This window comes from Mytilus edulis, chromosome 14 (assembly GCF_963676685.1).
Source record: "Mytilus edulis chromosome 14, xbMytEdul2.2, whole genome shotgun sequence".
Lineage (NCBI taxonomy): Eukaryota > Metazoa > Mollusca > Bivalvia > Mytilida > Mytilidae > Mytilus > Mytilus edulis.
Window position 1 is genome coordinate 33,305,049 of NC_092357.1, and position 21,585 is coordinate 33,326,633.

General features: G+C 30.9%; 2 protein-coding genes across 2 annotated transcripts; one reads left to right on the plus strand and one right to left on the minus strand.

The window, feature by feature from the left end:
• Positions 1–234: 234 nt before the first annotated feature.
• Positions 235–14,592, minus strand: LOC139502719 (uncharacterized). The gene is made up of 7 exons (XM_071292283.1): positions 14,521–14,592; positions 13,528–13,827; positions 12,412–12,530; positions 9,209–9,392; positions 4,740–4,859; positions 3,169–3,234; positions 235–2,133 (listed from the first exon to the last, which is right to left on the minus strand). The coding sequence occupies exons 1-7, from the start codon at positions 14,588–14,590 to the stop codon at positions 2,108–2,110; spliced, it is 885 nt and encodes a 294-aa protein (XP_071148384.1). The 5' UTR covers positions 14,591–14,592; the 3' UTR covers positions 235–2,107.
• Positions 14,593–18,238: 3,646 nt separating this feature from the next.
• Positions 18,239–21,351, plus strand: LOC139504135 (uncharacterized). The gene is made up of 2 exons (XM_071294195.1): positions 18,239–18,488; positions 19,577–21,351. The coding sequence occupies exons 1-2, from the start codon at positions 18,239–18,241 to the stop codon at positions 21,349–21,351; spliced, it is 2,025 nt and encodes a 674-aa protein (XP_071150296.1).
• The last annotated feature ends 234 nt before the right edge of the window (positions 21,352–21,585 follow it).

Sequence of the window (21,585 nt, forward strand, 5' to 3'; positions counted from 1 at the left end):
ACGGTTTAAAATATTGTCGCTGTTCCAGGTCGTATTGGCACATTTTATTATTTAGATCTATTTATTTGAACTATGTTGAATTGTTGTTCAGTTGCCAAGCCTATAACTCCGCGTTTTTTTGCTATATTGATATTGAATTATGAAAACAAAAAGCCAACTTTATTATTACAAACTATAAAAAGGTTTAATTTTTCAATTTAAAAGACATGTAAAATAACAAATATCACAGACAGCTTATTAATAGTCTATTACTAAGTAAATGTAATACGAATACATATGTTCACCTCAAAAATTATAAAAGCCTTTTTTTACCATGTTTTAAAACAAAAAGAAGATACTTCCTTTGATAATATAACTTGTACAAACTACACTATAGGAAAACAATGTAAGTACAATAATTATTTGAAAAATATTGATTTTAGTTGAAATGATAGGACTTTTTTGGACTGGGAACTCACTTTTGTCCAATGACTGTAGTTATTGTTCATAAAATAACAGTTTATTTTTTAGATTAACTTTACATCGGTTTTTTGGAAAATCATCATGCTTTTAGTAATGAAACGGTAACGTATATCGTATTCTATCTTTTTTTGTTTCGCAAATAACGAATAATACACTTAGAATGGAAACGGAGAATGTGTCAAAGAAACAACAAGCCGGCAAATGAGCAGAAAATAATAATCGTATCAATCAAGAAAATATAGCAACCTATGAAATTGGTCGATGACAAATCATTTTGTTAAGCGATAAAAGAGTCCGAAAGTTAACAATGCGATTACATTAAAAAAACGAAAAACGAAAAATGAAAATAATAAAACGAATACCAGTCTTCATACATGTAACACTGACATAAACTGAGATCACAAATCAACAGCATAAACCGGGTTGACAAGATAATGTACATAAAACTAATAATAAATTTAAGAAACAGTCAAGAAAAATATATTCAAATAATAAAAAAAAGTATAGTATTGTTGGTAATTCATATAGTCGAGATTACAAAAATTTAAAAAAAATATATCAACTTTCATATTTATTTTATAAAATAACCATGCATTGAAATTAAATTCCTCTTTTGATTTTGTTTGTATAGAATGGAAACAAATAAGGTAACATGTGTTTCATAATTCAATTAATTTCCTTTGCATTGCAATAACACAAACGTTATATTAATATCATTGATACATATGTCAATTTTCAAACAAATTCAATAAATTATATTTCATGTATTTCAAACTTATAATAAGGAGTACCAAATGTAATAAATATTGATAAACAAATGAATGAAACATTTTTGAAAAATCTGATGTTGAAGAGTCTTTCTGTTGATTTTGAACAGTCGTTGAGGTAGTGTTGTACAGAGAACAACGATAAAAGTAAATTCTGAACGGCTTGTTGGTCAGGTTTAGACTATATTAACAAAGATTAACACCATATCTCCAAACATGAAATATAACAAAAATACAACATAGGGCAAACTCCGATAAGATTTCTACGTGGAACTTATGACCAAAATATAAGTATTAAGTGGCTATATAAATCACCATAAAAAAAGAAATAGGGACTTTGTACATGCATTTTCCTATACAAAATAGTATATTTAACTTGGTATTGTTGCTACTTAAACATTCCACTTGTTTAAAAGGTTTAACAAGAATATTCAATAAATCAGCATGGGGAAGAATTGAACAATAAATAATGGTATAAAAAACTCATAAAAAAAGAATACAAAATGATTGAATAGCAGTACAAACTAAAAGTTCAATAAATAATTTTGCTTGAAAAAAAATAAGTCTCGCTATTACTTAAAGCAAACTTCAGTACTAAATATGCTTGTTTAGGATCACACCAGCCTACACTCCATGAAAAGTTACTGTACTACAATGAAGATTTAACAGGGTAAAGTCATTAATAGGATAGGATGAAATGATCTTCTGCAATGTCATGAACTAACTGAATATATATATGTATCATTGATTAGCAAACTGATGTGATCCCAGACTATGCAAAATACATGAATTGAACACCAAATCTGATCTTCAGCTCTCTTCCAGACTTAACTCAAATCTTTGTCTTCATTTATGTTATTTCTATTCCGTTGCCCGTATCACTTTCTACTTCCACTGCATCTATCTGAAATAAGGAATGTTGTCTCTGTCTTCATGCACAAACATTTAGTATAGGAGTTTCAATTAAAAGTGAAAGAATTTGTCCATTCTTTGCCAAAATGTAGTAGCTATTGTGAAATGTTAAAAATATAATAATACCGATGAAAATGCTTTGAAATTTTGAGACAAAATAGTCCTTTGTCAAACAAAATGTTGTGGTCATATAAACATAGAATAGATGGGATGATAAAAAAATCCCAATTAAGTTGATGACACCCTATATTTATCCAATTGATTGAAATAAACAGTTTTTATATTTAAACGCATTTTACTAACATGACTAAATATGCATGTTTTTTTTTAAATTATGTACTGAATACATTTATTTTGATAAACATCTATCTTAAGCAATAATTAAAAAAAAGTTTTTAGGCTTTTATTCACATTTTTTATTTGCTGTTCACGTAAACCTACTAAGTTTTAGGCATTTTTTCGTTATTTAATGGAGTTAAACAACAGTGCCTTCACGTCTTCAACTACGTACTTTATTTGGCCTTTTTAACTTCTTTTAGATTCGAGTGCGTCACTGATGAGTCTTTTGTAGACGAAACGCGCGTCTGACGTATATACAAAATTCAATCCTTGTATCTATGATGAGTTTATATACTGAACATACCCATAACATACATGTATGTTATGAATTATGTTATTATTTAGAGAAAGTGTGTCTATTTGTATTGTCATAACTATTAACTCTATTTTAGTTTCTGAAATAATGTTTACAACGAGGTTATGAGCTCTTTAATGAAAAATATTTGCACACTATGTTTGTCTTGATGGTTTTGTTTTTTTCATACATACAGTTTTTTTCTGCTTTCTTTTTCTCTACATTTTCCGACTTTAAGAATTACATGAACTATGATCATAAGGAATGTTGTCTATGTCTTCATGTACAAACATTTAGTATAGGAGTTTTAATTAAAAATTATAGAATTTGTCCATTCTTTGCCTAAACGTAGTAGCTATTGTGAAATGTTAAAAATATAATAATAATATATACCGTTTGCGGAGATAAGGACTTTGCAGCTTTCTGAACATTCCTCGATTTCATTACCGTTGTCTTCACCTGAATAATGATGTAACATATAAATATGAATTAAGGTTTGAAAACATCAAAAATATTGTCATTGTAGACTATAAAGAAACAAAGATCTATGTCAATGTTAATTAGATGGAAAGATTTTCCTTTGCGATGATTATCAATTATAACAACTATAAAAAAAGAAGATGTGGTATGATTGCCAATGAGACAACTATCCACAAAAGACCATACTGACACAAACATTAACAATTATAGGTCACCGAATGGCTGTATATTAAAAAACCTTGAACTATGAATTATTCTATTTTTATTAATGTTTTAAGATAACAAAACGTTTACAATTTAGAGGCAAGATGCTTTTCTGTTTTCTGTTTCGTTTATCGACGAAAGCTGCCGTTCATCTTTCTCTTCCTCATGCACATGCTTAATTCTTTGTCTGTAATTAAGTAATGTTAATGCTTTGTGAAATACTTTTGTTGAATTTATATGATTTTTTCAATGCCCACGAGATGGAGAGATATATTTAAACCAGAAAATGTCCTCTTTTACCACCATAACATTATAACATAATTACGAATGGTACATGTTTTTTTCCAAAGGTTGGTTATATGACAACTATTTTTAATGAACAAAATGTGTAAAATTGAATCAAAATTAGTGTTAAGCCTACGAGGAAAGATAACAAAATCGACGGACGCTAGTGATATAAGGGCATAACCAGATAAGCGAAAATGTTGTTAAAAGCCTCAAGAACGAAAAGCTGTGAACATTACACAAGTACAATAAAAAATACCTTGCTTGGGAACTATTTTATTCGGAATAAAGCCTTTATTATTTTTTATTATCATTGAATGTCTATTTTAATCACGAATCAAAAAAATATTAATTCCCCTTGTTTTGAGTCGGAGTCGCCATTGATTTGAAAAAGTCAAAATATACAAAGAAAACATATGTATCATTCAACCAAATCAACGAATTGAGATTATCGTCTGCTAACTAGAGTTAACATTTTTTTTTGATTTTGCAGGACCTGCGCGTCTTTCTTTCCACTACAGAATTTCATAAGGGATTTATTTGAAATAAAATTGCATGCTTTTCGTGAACTGAATATATTGCTTTACTGAAGTTATCACAGTTGGCGTCTGGTAGCCCAGTTGCCATTTGGAGAAAATATATGATGGTTGCACTTCAATGTTGTTATCTTGGACATTAATGATACATTGTTGATGAATGCAAATTCATAGGCCGGTTCATATATAATTGAACTGTCCTTATAAATTCATGACAACAAATTCAAGCTTACTATTTGTTATTTTTTATGCTGATTATTAATTAGTTTGTCTAACACTTTGTCTACATTTGTAATTGTATAACGGAGGTACTATAGAGCCATTGGAATTATAATTAGTTGTTTCAATGAATTTGGGTTATCTTTAATCTGGTTTATTGAATTCCTAAATTCACATCTGTTTGTTTCTTTCGAACATTTAATAAAAAGAAACTTAATATTGAAACCTTATTGCAAATACCTTTTTTATCTCTTAAACCTTGCAAATAGGATTTTCGAAGTGCCATTGCTATTGCTATTGCTACTAGAACAAGAATGCTGGACACACCAATAAAAATCGTAAAGTATTGCGATGCATCACCTGTATAAAAGATAAGACAAATAAACTTGAGTTTGAAAGTGCATTTCAAGAGCTGTCATATTCATAATAACCAATCTGATACAAATTATCATACTTGATTTAAAAGATACTTAAACGTATATCCAAATTTTCGAAACATATAATAAAAATGACAGGTCACCACGCATTTTCTCAAGCTACAGGAAGGGACAAAATGACACATTTTGTATGAATTATACAGGAAAAAACACCATTTTCTGATTAGAAACTAAACAAAATAATAGAATTGTTAAATACTTCAGGAAAAGATAGCTTTCAGACTCTGCTTTGAGAATAGAAAAAATAGCAAAAGAAAAGATTGCACGTTTTTTACGGCTAAAATACAAAAAAGGAAAATTCCATGTAGAACCCTTCAGAAAATGCACTGTTTTAGAGTTACCTCCCCTTTAAATGCCAATTAAAAAAAAAGAACAACCAAAAATAGTTAACATTTGCACAAATATCAATATTTATAAGTTATATTCTTATAAATTGGTTCTTATAAATGAAAATTCACATTAAATATCTGCATTCCTGAATCAAATTTTGCTAATTTGATGGAAAATCTGGACCTTTTGTTCTCTGGTTTTTACAATCCAAGATGGAGGAAGACACCCATACCACCTTAACAATGCATGTACACTATATATATGCTTCATCATTTCATGCGAACTAGACTAGACGCTGTATAAATTACTATTAACTAACATCCGAAGACTGTCGATGGTAATCAGTCCATGCAAAAATTATAAATTATAATAAAAATAGAAAGCGAGCTTGTACAACTGGAATTTATGGTCTGTTTGTTCATTTTATCGGTTTCACCATTCTCTAACCAAAATAAAATATTTATGAAAAGTATCTGATAAACATGTCCAACGACGACAACATGAATTTGACGAATAAAACAACGAGGTACACGTAAGACGGACATCTACAAATTAAGTTGGTTTAATTTAGTCTTAACATATTCATTTATAGTGGATTGGGAAACAAGTTTTGCAACTTATATTAATTCGTTATAGAAGCATTAACCTACGTTTTTTCGAAATCTACAATGGTGCCTTTAACGTGAAAGAGATATGGCTCTCTCCAACTCTTAACACGGGTCTGCCATTTATCGTCCCTTTCCGACGGACTATCATCGTTTCCTTAAGACCATACTCGCAAATGGTGTCAAGGGAGAGCCGAAAATTCAGTTCCTGAAATTTTCATTCCGGAACAGGAATTGAACCATGAACCTTTGTGTTAGTAGTCCGATGAACTTACCACTACACCACGGCTACATAAAATGTATCAAAAAATTAGTACACAATTAGCCTATCATTGAAAGTATATAAGAAAACTTATGGAAATATTCACAAAAATCCTTACTTTGACTGATGGACAATAATTTCAATTTTCAACTCCGTCAGAAGGACACTTACACCAAACACTGCATATATATATTGTCAAGAAACTTCAGCCGACATAAACCGTTATGCTTACCAATGAAACATGACATAAGCAAAAAGTCAGACGAATCCTATAAGACACACCTATTATCAATCAATAATCATATTTACAAAATAAAATTGACTTCAAGCATACGTGTATAATATGTATCGCTGAAATTTTAAGTTGAACACTGATTCAGTAAATGAGGTTATCGTCATTCAGATACGCACACGTTATCGTTTCGTTTGGTTGATATTCAAATATTTGTTTTTTTTTTAGGTTTCACGAGTTTGTCCATTATAAGTTCTTGATTTATCTTAACATGTATCTTAACTGTATTAACATTCTCTAAAATAAAATCGACACATTCTTTATCATCTGATAAATGTCTTGATTATTCATGACCAATTATCGACTGTCTTAAATTTTTCTCGATCAGTCTTGACATACTCTTGACATTTTTAATAATGATGAATATGTCTTGACAAATTCATGACATTCTTGCAACTGTCTGTATATATCTTGACACATTCGTGCCAGTCATAACGATATCTTGACACTATTTCAACCGTATAAATTTCGCCTGATTTACAAATAGATACATTCCTGACAGTTTAAACGCTTCCGTTTGCTGTTCTATACTAATTTCTATTATCTCTATACTTAACTTTTAAGAATAAGGATACAACATTACATTTATATTATAAAAAGCTACATGTTAGTACAATTATTGTTTTTTTGTAGTGAAATATAAGTTTTTTTTAATAAGATTAATAAAACACCATAGTTGTTTAAAAACATTTCATCAAAAATGCATGTTTTGAACTATTCTTCTCCTTTACATTTCTAGAAATAGGTTTAAAGCGTACACGTGGAGACCGTGTAATATTCCACATAAGGTTAATAGGTAGGTAGGGCTTATTTCAATACAAGGTTAGTAGTGGAGTTACGACTTTGGCACTAATTGATTATAAATGTATAGAAAGTTCTGTTAGATATTTTTATATTAATGTTGTTGACATTAGTTCTGTTGTGCAGACCAATGGAAGTGGGCTCTTAAAATTTCACACTTGAACACTTTACTACACAAATAAGAAGATGTGGTTAGATTGTAAATGAGCTAACTCTCGTCCAAATTCAACAATTAAAGATAGTCAGTAAAATAAATTCATTACATAGTGTGCTAGTAACCTAAAACGATATATACGGAGTCAGTAAATTCCATATGGAGTTCGTGGTTCGCTCTCGTCCCATATGGAATTTAATGATCCCGTATATATCTTATTAGGTCACATGCATACAATGTAACTAATTCTCTTTATAAAATATGTAAAAGCTTCAATATTTTTAAACTTCACATGATTATTTAAAATACAAATGGTATGTATCCACATAAGATGATCATGCTAATTCAAACTGATATATAAGATGATATGTTCGACTTTAATAGTAAAATATTTTATGGACCACTTCAATCAAAAATGTATTATTATTCGAGTTATTTACTTCCTTGATGGTTATGTGAGTGTTTAAACTGCTGACTCATGATATTTCATTTTATTAAAATAAATATTACAACAAGGATATTATTACTTCTGATAGTAAAGATAACCTAAAACTTTTCAGAGTTAAATCATCGATATGGAAATTATTGAGGAAGCATTATTCATAAAAAAAATTCCTACAAGAACCTGGGTAATATTGAATATCATTTGTGTTTCAAAATCATTCATGAATTCAAAATAACTATTTAAATGAAAAATGCATCAACAAAGACATTATACCTTATTGATCACTATATATAACTTATACTCCCAGCGTTGTTCTTTTAAACCTCTCATAAAAACTGGTGAAACATGTCATGTGGTTATTCCTAACTATTGAAAGCATATTTAGCCTATAACTGGGATAATTTAGCTGTTTTAGAAACTGTTCCATTGTTGAAATGTCAATAAAACGTTGTACAGAAGAAATGTGAGAATCTTTCCTGTGATGCTACTGTCACAATTGCGTTAATATATGTATTAAATGTTTATTACCAGGATGTTTTAAGGGGAAATTTTCAAATTATGTTCAAGAATAAATCTGGTAATTCTTATTTTTGGGTATATATAGGTTCGATAAATTTGGCAACCTTTTGAAATAATTCAAAGTTTCAGTTGTCATGAGGACTGGTGCAGTTTACTGTACTTCCCATGTAAGACATACTTGAGATAACGATTAAATAATAAGATCGAATACAGTATTCACTCTATCAATGGTCAATAATCACATTCCTGTGACAGATCTTTTGAGTAAAGGATTCATAGTAGTCAATTTTCATTCTATACTAAGTCTTATAATACTTTTTTCATCACACATATTTTTTACCACTGTACGGTAATACACAAACATTATATTATTTAATATTGCAATACGAAGTATCAGAAAAGACAATTATAAACTACAGGTGCACTGTAATGCGTTTATTACAAGACGACTTCTTTAAAATCGACAGTGACATTATTAGTTCACCGGGAAACATTTGTAAACCCGATTTGTCCTTAACTAACATGATGACATGATGGATTTAAACATTTGCGGTTAAAAACAGTTAGGTATACATTATTTACAATTGATTGTTAATTAAATGAACGAAATTGAAAAATATATTGATGAAAAATTAATACAAAATAGTTGTCAACCAAGCATCTATGTAATGGCTTGATATGACTGATAAAGAAAGGCAACAGTAGTTAACCGCTGTTCAAACTATTCAATCTCTGTTACAATAAGTACAAAAAACATGTAGATATATAAGGAGTAAGATGATTAAAAGAGGATCCTGTGAGTATTCATGAATATACTTATCGTGTGCATGGGGCATTTCAGACTTTAAGCCTATATATTTATACCTATAGTTCTACACATCTCAACCTTATGAACAGTAACTGGTATGCGGTACTGGTCTATCAATTGGCAAGTAACCTCCAAACCATAGTTGCATTTCGGGACGTTTGTCAACTCGTTAAGCATATGAACTTCATAATATATGCCATGTCTATCAGTCTTCACAATATTGAAGGGTATAAGTGAGTCCTAAAATAGTGAAATACACTTGAATATATTAATATTGCAGTGATTTCGAACTTGTTAAATTGAAAAGGAAATACACAGATCAAGAGCCGTTTGAAATACAGCAAGGTGATTTGTATTATGTACAGGTTCATATTATGAATTAACTGATAATTAAATATTAATACAGTTTTCGATTGTCTTTAACAATAAAGAAATTTGTTTGCTTACGTTGGCAAACTCCGGCTAGGTTTAATGTTGTTCATGTCTATGTTACATGTGCTTCTCTGAACACAAACCTGGAACATAACTATTTAAACACATTCTAGTTCGCTGACTTGTAAGGTTTTTCGTATTGATATGTCAATGGTATTTGATATACAGTTGTTCTAACACATGTATGGTATTAAATAAACAAATGACAACATATCCTATAAAATATTCCGATGCGGCACAGCTTGATACGACCACAGAGGATTTTGATTAAATATTTGACACAGCAAAGGTATCTGACACAAAATAAATGCGACCACAGAATGCCACAATATCTTAGCAGCATGTGTTTGAATTCCGGCAAGGGAAGAACAAAACAGATCTTACATTGTTGGGATGTTTTTATACAATTTATACATATTACACAGAAAGAATGTAGTCTGAGAACTTACAAATCTGAAATTGGACATTCATCTGTAATGCTCCAATATCTAAAGACAAATACCCAAGTTATTGTCTAAAACAGAAAATCCTGGTTTTGTTAACTGCTTTTTTGTCCCTAGTTCGTTCCTAAAAAGTTTGAACTATTAGTCCTCATAATCAATCCTTTTGAGAGAGTAATGGTGGTGGTACATTTTCATGGAGATCAATTAACTCAAGTTGTTTGACAAGTTTGACAAGTAAGACGCTACCAACTCATAACATTATACAACATCAACAATTCGTCTATGTTATGTACCCATCATAAGTCGTCAAAAAATCCCTCCAATTCGACAAAACAGATATTCCGATAGTAACAAAACCCCTAGTGTTGTACATCATTAGAGGGTCGAAAAAACTATTTTACTTTTTCGTCTTATTTAAAAAAAAAAGTTCACTGTCTGTTAATCCAACCAATTCAAATTGTAAACATAAAAAGACACCACAATCATCATAAAAGAAACAATTTTATACAACTAAGGGGTTTTCAGAGAATATATCCACACTATTGATAAATCTACACAATTTAGCAGGATAGACCATTTACTCTTGTCATCAAAATCAAACAATGTAGATGTACAAAAATTGACATGCAGTACTCCTTAACAAAAAATATTGAATTTTAAAAAAAGAAAATAGAGTTTATTTTATGTTATCACAGGACTAGCAAGTCATGTTCAATACTTTATCCAAGTCGTGTTAATCACACAAAAAGTGTTTAGTCACATTTTTAAATGTAAATGAGGACACTCCAAACGTGTATGCTTGTTAACGCAATCAGAATACCAATTAAAATACTTAACTATATATATACATATAAAGTATAATTTGTTCTAACGATTCAGTACATAAAGTACGTTTTATAATTATGATTTTTCTATTGATAAAGATTATATTATACATTTACACAACACTTAAATTGGTATACTAATGGTTTCCTCCTTGGTTTAAAAGCAATTCAACATGAAACTTTAATTAACAGAGAATATACTATGTGTTTTTATTAATATTGACCTTGTGTTGTCGGTATGATATTTTAAAAGTGATTTAATTGACAACCTTCGACGCCTTAATTGATCAATTAAAAGAAGTTAACTTTTGTGTAATTCTATAAAACAAATATGCATCGGACAGAGTAATAATCAATCTTATTCTGTGTCTCTACTGTTTGCTTCGCTTCAAATATCAAACTATAAATGATATACTAGTAAATATTAGAATACTGTTGTTTTTATGCCCCACTTACAATAGTATAGGGGCATTATGTTTTCTGGTATGTGGCTCCGTCCGTCCGTCTGTGCGTGCGTTCGTTCGTTCGTCCGTTCAGGTTAAAGTTTTTGGTCAAGGTAGTTTTTGAAGAAGTTGAAGTCCAATCAATTTGAAACTTAGTACACATGTTCCCAATGATATGATATTTCTAATTCTAATGCCAAATTATAGTTTAGACCCAAATTTCATGGTCCACTGAACAAAGAAAATGATAGTGCGAAGTTCAGGTTAAAGTTTTTGGTCAAGGTAGTTTTTGATGAAGTGCCACAAAACCAGGTTCAACCCATCATTTTTTCATAAAATACCTTGTACCAAGTCAGGAACATGGCCATTGTGACATTTTAGTTCGTTTATTTGTGTGTTACGTTTTTGTGTTGTATTTCTGTTTTGTCATAGTTCTCTTATATTTGATACGTAACCCTCAGTTTAAGTTTGTAACCCGGATTTGTTTTTTTCTCTATCGATTTATGAATTTTGATCAGCGGTTTACAACTTTTTCCTTTATTCATAGAGATTCAATGTATGGTTTAGAAATACTTAATTTGATCTCAATATTTTATCTTAAGAAACCAAATTGAAAATTGTATCACAGTATAAAAGATTAAGATGGTGGTCAACATAAACAAGATAAATGTGAAAAATAAATGTTACGTTTATTTAGAAATTTGGTCTCAATTTTTTAGAATAATATTTCCTTCATTTGTAATAACAAAAATATGCATTACCAAAACTGTTCTAGTAAGAGAATTGTCAGAATGAGTTTTGGAGTAGAAATCAAAATAAGTTAAAGGTAGATAAATAAACTCATCATAGATTATATACGCCAGACGCGCGTTTAGTTACAGAAGACTCATCAGTGACGTTCGAATCTTAAAAAGTTGAAACAGCAAAATAAAGTACGAAGTTGAAGATCATTGAAAGTGTTGTCAAATACAGTTAAGGATTTATCCAATGATTTTTTGTATCAAGGGTACACAAGCTTTAGTCAGAAACTGGTCTACAAGGGTCACTGAAAATGTTATGTTATTAAATAGTTCTCATGAAATTTCCTTGCAAATTCCTATATAATTATTCCACTCACCCTACCAGATATGGTACAGTTTGGCATTGGATAAACCTTTTTCAAATGTAACTGTATTGCAATTGTACCATCAGATGTGTTGGTATGTATTGTAGCTTTTGTGTCATTATCTGGTGGATCTGGAATCGTTTAACAATATTTATCAAAACACGTACTTTAAAACAATACATAGCAAATGATATTGAGATTTATTATCAAACACTATAGAGGAAAATACGAGTACTTGGTTTTACAGTTATATATAAATATAACTATTAGAGGTTACATCGTTCATACCTTAAGTTTTGTCGATTAAATATTTACGCCAGATGCGCGTTTCGTCTTCAAAAGAATCATCAGTGACGCTCGAATCAATAAATGTTATAAAGACCAAATTAAGTACGAAGTTGAAGAGCTTTGAGGACCAAAAAATCTTAAAAGTTTTGCCGAATACAGCTAAGGTAATATATTCCTGAAGAAGAAAATCATTATTTAAAAAAATAAATCAAAGTTTTGTCAACAGTTAATTTATAATTATGAACATATCAATGACAACTCAAGTAACACAGAAGTGCTGACTACTGGGTTGATGATATCCTCGGGGAAATAAATCTCATATGGTACATAACACTACATGAATACAACTCTGTTTATTCAGCATAAAGTTTTAACCAATTTCTATTGTTAGAGAAAAACTAGGCTTTTCAGTTATCAATATTTGTTCCTGTCAACGAGAGAGGCCAAAGATACAAGAGGGACATTCTAATTCATAAAACGAAAAAACCAACAACGCCATATCTTTAAAAAAACTAATAAAAAAAACGAAAAGCCACAAAACACAAAATAGAACTGATCAATACTTGTGCTGATCTTAGGTGCCATTTATCCAATGATATTGTTTAAACAAACATGTTCGATTCAAAGTTCCACCTGGCTGCAGAGTTATACAACTTAATTGATTGGTAAGTTTCTAAGGTTTTTTTTCTAAATTACATTATTCATGCATTTTATTTGCTGCTCTTATGAAATGAACCATAAATACTTCATTTACTTTATAGCTAAGAAGGCTGTTCACCAAAACAACAACATACCAAATGGGCCTACACATAATGTAGGTGTTGTATATTTTATACTTACATTCAAAAGCTGATAAGTGTATTCTTTTTGTTTGTGTTTCAAAACTGTACCGACATTGATATTTACATCGAATATCTGAGTCTGTCACATTGTTGATCTGTAGTTCAATTTGATTGCCATTTTTGATAACCTCCCTATATTTATATCGGTTTATTGGATGACCATTATAGCATATAAGGTCAGGACCTTTTGTCCATTGTCTGATTAGTGCCACGTCAATGGCATCTACATCAGCAACAGTGCATATTAGATATATAGTTTCACCAATACGTATAACGTCTGGTTTAAATGTCCAAGACACTACAAACATAACAAAAATAAAAATTCTCGAGAGTATCAACGAATGAAGAAAGACAAACTAAACATTGTGTATGCATAATCATTCAAACAATCATTAAAGTCCCGATAATGCGATTTATACTAGTGGTTTAACACGTGCCTTTAAGTAAAAACTTCATAACAATTCACGTTAAACATTACGTAAGCATTGACAGTTACATTGCTACTATAAGCTTTCGTTGGTCACTTTATGTTTTCTCTGTTGCAAATGGTAAATGAAGTCGATGGTATTTTCTGTTTAAATTTCGTACATCACAGAAGTATATCGAGGTAACAATGCAGACTGAGTCAATTGCATATATACTCTAAAATTGTTCGTGTCTATACAAATATAATATTCTAATATGACACGCATAAACTTGAATCCACTTGTATCGACACGTATGTGCAAACACTATGTTTATTTCGTCGTTTCAAAATTTTTGCAAGAAAAAGTAGTCAAAAAGGAAAAAAAAGAATTTCAATAAGAAGAATTGAAAACATCACCTATTAAATCTGATGTAATTTGTATCAGTGAAAAGAGAAAGGTAATTTTGTTCACTATTCCCAATCGCTCTGGAATAAGCTAATCATATTTAGACAGTGATTTAATATTGCTTAATTGAGGCATGGGTATTGCCCTATTACTGTATGTATCCATGATATAATACATACCATTTGCATACACAGTTTCTTGACGTTTATACATTAACAAAATTATCAAGTGTATATACATTCTCGCCATTTTGCTTTCTACAATCAGAAAAGAAAGTTGTGAGGCAAAATTTAACTAACGAATGCGAAATATTTGAGTCATTATTACAAAATACACCTGTAATTTGACAGAAACGAAGACTGAAACAAAGAACAAAAACATTTACACGAACTAACAAAGAGTTAGACAAATAGTTGAACATGCATTTGTAGAAATATTATAAGGAAGTTGTCAAATTTGGACATATACGAGATTTTTTATATTTTTTTGCAAATTTCTGTACAAGAGTTGAAAACAATCGTGTTGATTTCAGCTAAACAACTGTTTTATTCCTTTTATCGAAATGAATATCGCCTCTTATCTAAAATGAGATTCATATATTTCGATTGCTAGTTTTTACTTGTGTGCATTGTCACACTAAAAAGGCAGACATGTGTCCCTATCTAAGGATTTAAAGAAACAGATTTTACGGCTTCTATCCCTAGTTGGATGGCGGTGACTGATATGATGTATGTCTTTATTCACAAGAAGTACATTTTTGTGGTCTTAAATTATTTGATACCTGTCAACGACACTAATGTCTTTTTTGATATTTTCTGGCTGATTTAAATTCTGTCGTATCTACTCGAGTTGAACCTTATTTAGTCTTATAAGACATGTAAGAGGAAAAAGAGTTACACTTTTAAAAGTTAATATTCAGTATTTGAACTATTCCTTACTTACCTTTACAGTTTTCTGTATTTTTTTACCAACTGCTTATTCAATTAAATCCAACCGAGATAAAAAAAAAAAAAAAAATTGATATAATTATGGGTTGACTATAGAAATTGAAAACTGTGGTTAAACCAATTACAAGCGACTTCCTAAAATGAAGGCAAAATCCACATTTCTTTGAAGTAGTAGAGGGTGTAATGAGTCTATTTATAGCCCTCGGTTTATTTACAAAACACTGTAACGGTTTTATTTGTCATTTAACCGGAAGAATATGATTTAACTAGTTGCATTTTCTATACACAGACATATTATTAGTTATTGTGATAACAAATCGTATGTTTTTCTTAAAAATGACTAAAATTGGTATCAACGAGATGCAACCGCGGTTTTTATAAATTCATCTGCATGATCTTAAAAAGCACACAATGCGTTCAAAAATAGACAACTTAATATCAGTGACATTTTTGTAAAACTAAAAAATGAAAACAAAAGACGAAAATGTTTGCCTATGAGGACACGTTCTGTTCTGAACCAAGAATTCGTACAAATGGTTTAATTACATGTTTGCTATTTCTGTATATGTCACAGGAATCTTCTGTTAGCGGTTTGAAAATAATTTATATTGACTTTCAAAAGACGCTTCATATCTATAATTTTTAACACAATGTATATTAAAAAAGTAATACAAAACACTAGGTCGATTTTGCAAGTTACAAGAAAACAAATAAAATAAAAGTTTACAACTAGATTCAGTACCACTTATATTTGATATAATATGACTAAAAGCAAGTTTACTTTTTCAGTGCATTATTATACTCAGATTCCATTTTACACAGGCAGAGTCGTCCATGTATAAATTGATATATGATTCGTACAACAAAAACCTGGTTTATTTGATGAGTTGCATTATCCTATTAATCATATATTCAGTTATACAAAGCTGATTGGGTAGAACATTTCTAATCATACCCGAACATCTCCTAAAACTAGCTTTGTCAGTATTTATGTACTTATGTTTTTTTGTTTTAATTACTGGTGACATCGTTTACAAAATAACTCTCGAAAAGTTTTGGAGAAAATTTAATTTTGGAAAACGTGGATTTTTTTTTTATTCAATAAGTAATGTAATGTTTTATTTCTTATTGATAGCCTTTATCTAATCAACCGTCCGTTTTTTCAATTCAAACGGCAATAATATATTGTTAACTCTCTCTGTCAATTGTTTATTTTCCTTCGCACTTGCTTTTGCAATCACCGCATGTGTATGAGAAACGTCATGATGATGTAATCGCATACTGAAAACATGTCGGTGAATTGTTGACAGGCAGCGAACAATTCAGAGAAAGTCAATTTCTTCTAAAATTGAACATATTAAAGAATGTTCTTCAGAAAAAAAAGCATTCGTACATAAGTTTTATAATGAAAACTAGCAATTTAATATAAAAAAAGTATATGCTTCATTTTTCATCTAACTTAAACACAAATAATGTACAATGATTTTTATCGCTAAAATGAAGAGACATTGCATGATATAACATAAACATAGTAAAACATTATACAATTATCTTTGAACAAGTTACTTGTATCACATTCATTTCTAGTGATATTGAAATATGAAATCACTGATAGTGTTGATTCCTATAGTACTGAAACTCGTACTTTGATTTCACAAAGGTTGTATTTTTCGTTTAAAAAAAATCATCATAAAGGACCTTTTTTTTTAAATTACAATAATTACCAACTTACCAAATTGAAATTTTTATTTACCCTAATTTCATTTGTTTTTGTCATGTGGATATCAATTTTGTTATATGATATACTTGGACGATAACAAATCAGAATAAGCGATTCATTCCATCCTCCTGCATATGTGTGAAATATTTGTGGCTAGATATGAAACACTCACCCATTTATTAGGTGATAAACAGTTTACCAAATCAGGCGAAAGGTTAAATAAAGTCAATATATTGAAAAACTTATCTCATTCGAGATAATAATACATGCAATATTAATAGGAATAATGTAATATTGTACATACATTAATTTGACCAGATAAAATCCTGAATGGGTGTGTATGCATTGATTAAGCAAAAATGTTTGATATTTATCTTTTAAATAGAAATGACATGAAACAGTTTGTGGTTAGGTTATGACTGTTTGATATAATATATCATGTTTTCACTAGTCTATATCTGAAAATTCCTTCATACACTAATCGGAAATGATTAATTGTTTACACCTTTACCTTATCTAAAATTTGCATTTGTTATAGTTAAATATCCTCTTATCCGGCAATCTATGTTGCGTTTTATCTAAATAGATTTACACTATTTATAGTATTTGGAAATATGAGTTTCATTGTCATTTTTGTTTCATCATAAAACAAAAATTTAAATGGATGTCAAATATGTTTATGAGTACTGCCTTCTTTAACTTCAAGAATAATACAATATTATGTAGGACACTTTTATAAAAGTAAAAATTTACGAAAAGTATAAGATATTTGCCATTTATGATTGTCATATGTGTTGGAAATTCTTAGGGTCACACTATGTTCATAAATTGTTAAAAATTATGATACAAATCAAATATATGTATTCAGTCGTTGTATAGATACAATATATAGCGTGATAAGTTTTTCATATGATGGAATCTTTAACAAAATTGAGAATTAAAACGAATGTGCCAAAGAGACAACAATCTGAATAAAGCAGTAACCAGTTATCAAAGGTAGCAGTAAACGGCACATAACCAACTGTTAAGAATTGCGCTAATATTAACGTACCTTTCTGCGGTACGGCCGCTATCTTTGTGACGTCGTGTACTTGTTATACTTTATGTTGTATTGAATAGAAACGTATAATGGCAGACGTAGTTCTATCTTTAACGCCTTAGATAACTTACGATAAAATACACAACGCAACGCAATAATCTACATTGGTGCCGTGAATTCAAACGGAGAGAATGGACATCAGCCGATTAAAATCCTTGAGAGCGGGGAACAAAGCAGCGGTAACAAAAGTTTTTAAAAAACTGGAGGAAGCCATCGGAGATTCACAACTAGACACGGAGGAAGTATCAACATTGCTCGAAGCAATTGAGAAGAAAAAGAAGACGTTAGCCTCAATAGATGATCAGATATTTGATGCAGTCGAATCAGAAGATATTACAAATGATATTCTTGAAACAGATGAGTATTATTTAGATTTAGAAGGTAAAATTTGAAAATTTAAGAAGTTATTAAAGCCCGTAACAAACGCAAAATCTTCGATACTAGATTCAAACGCACCAGAATTTGTTCCGTACACAAACCCGTTTACTCACACAAGTCAGCAATTATCTCAGTCAAGTTCGACATCAAGTAATAATCATCGCCTACCAAAGCTATCTCTTCCTAATTTTAATGGAGACATTTTACAATGGCAATATTTCTGGGATTCATACGAGACCACGATTCATCACAATCACACATTACCTGACATTCAGAAATTTTCGTACTTGAACTCATTGCTTCAATTTGAAGCTGCAAACGTAATTTCAGGATTGACCATGATGACAAATCCAAACTACCACAAAGCAATTGAATTATTGAGAAACCGCTATGGGCAACCACATAAAATCATTAATGCATATATGAGAGCACTACTTGATATACTCGCACCACATGATACATTAGAAAGTTTGAAAACATTTCATGACAATTCGGAAGCTTACATGCTGGGTCTAGAGTCTCTCAGACAATGTCAGGAAATGTATGGATCGCTATTGATACCAGTGATTCTCTGGAAGATACCACATGAAATACGAAAAAATATAACACGAGAAAACGGGAGCGACAGTTGGAATATTCAATCGCTTAGAAACGCGATAGGTAAAGAGATTTCTATTCAAGAGTCCAGATACGGAGATTATACACAGACGTATTCAACCGCAACTCCTAGCGCAGTTTTCGTAACACGCGTTAAACGAGTAACTACAGATAAAACCCGTCCAATTAACACAAGTGTTACAGACAAATCATTTAACTCGAATCGGAAGAAACAATGCACATATTGTGACGGAATACACTGGCCAAACGAATGTGAAAATGTAATAGATCACGATAAAAGAGTAGCCATTATAAAAGAAAAGAGGTTATGCTTTAATTGTTTAGGTAAGCATAAAATAGCCGATTGCAAATTCAAGAATACGTGTAAGTGTTGCAACCGGAAGCAGAACAGAACTCGTACTCAAATAAACATCATATTGAAACTGAACAATCGCAAAATAAGGTAGACACAGAAACTTCTATGTTGTATACAGCTAGCGAAGAAAGGTCAACTGTTTTATCGATAACCGCATTTAGTCCAGTCGTTCACAAAAACACATGTATAGATGCAAGAATACTCTTTGACGAGGGAGCTCAACGCTCATTTATAACGGAAGAACTAGAAGCTAAATTGGACATTAAAATAGAGGGGTCTGAAACATTGAGTATAGCTACATTTGGTAGTACTACACAAAAGGTGAGAAATCTTGACAAAACAACAATTATTCTTAAGTCTACGGAAGGAGAATTAATTCCTATTAAAGTTTTAATTGTACCAACCATTGCTTCACCACTTCAAACTCACAACATAAGAATAACGCAAAAATTTTCTTATTTACGTGGTCTACAATTAGCACACCCAGTCATGGAAGGAGAGCAATTTGAAATATCCCTATTAATTGGAGGTGATTTTTACTGGGACATAGTTCAAGACAAAATAGTGCGTGGAAACGGTCCAACCGCAGTTAGATCGAAAATTGGATATTTACTTTCAGGTCCTGTCCCTACACGAACCAGCAATGCATCGTTCCCAATGATGAATATCTTAGTATGTCACAAACGGGAAGAGTACGATCTTGAAAAATTTTGGAAGCTTGAATCGTTGGGAATTGACGCTAAAGAACAAAATGATCCAGACCTAGCTGAATCAATTGAAAATTACTCACAAACCTCTATTACGAAGAACAATGATAAGTATATTACAAAATTACCATGGAGAGAGAATGCGCCAGAACTACCGACAAATGAAGACATCGCAAAACGCAGAACGGAAAGCGTTATTTGTCGTCTCAAGAAGGATCCCGAGATGTTCCGAAAGTATGGTGAAATAATTACAGACCAAAAACAAAGAGGATTCATTGAAAAGGTATGTGATGAAAGTACATGCACAAACAAAGTTCATTACATTCCGCATCATCCCGTAAAAAAGCATTCAGTCACCACCCCGATACGCATAGTATATAACTGTAGCTGTAGAGCGAACGACAGTAGTCCTTGTCTTAACGATTGCCTAGCAACATATCCACCAATTATGACTGATTTGACGGAGATATTAGTACGCTTTAGAATGTACAAATATATACTTACAGCAGATATTGAAAGAGCATTTTTGCATATTGAATTAGATGTTGATGACAGAGATGTCACAAGATTGTATTGGTTAGAAAATCCCATGGACACAGAAAGCCGTTTGATTACTTACCGATTTAAGGTTGTACTTTTCGACGCCACCTGCTCGCCATTCATGTTAAGCGCCACACTAATGAAACATTTTAGAGACAATCCGTCAACTACATCAACAGTGTTACAGAGATATGTATACGTGGATAATGTTCTGACCAGTTTTACAGATAAACAATCACTTTTAAAATTCTACACGGAGTCAAGAAAATTATTGTCAGAAGCAGGATTCAACTTACGGTCTTGGAATTCCAATAGTACGGAATTACAGAACGTCGCAGGACGAGACAAGATCGTCGACAATGACGACATAGTCAAAGTTATAGGTATGAGATGGTATAGGAAATCCGACGATTTGAAATTTCAACAGATTGAATTTATGGAAAAGGACAGAATGATAACAAAACGCGAGGTTTTGCGACCATCGTCTAGAATTTTCGATCCTCTTGGATTAATCACGCCAATTACGGTGAAAGCTAAGCTGTTTATGCAGACTCTATGGAAAGCAAAGTTGGATTGGGATGAATGTTTGTCCGACGAATTGAGAAGTCTTGCGCTTTATACAGAATTTACGGAATTCAAGAGATAAACGGTCAATCGGATTTATCAGTGTTAGGGAGCGATGTAAAGCATTAAAATTTCTAATAATGACAGTACAACGGGAAACATTTAATGATGAAATTGAAAGCTTGAATTCATCTTCACAGAAAAAAGTGCCACTTGTTCGACAACTTAAACTGTATACAGACAAAAATGGATTGATACGTTGTACCGGGAGAATACAAAACGCACCTGTGAAGGAGAGTACTAAATATCCATTGTT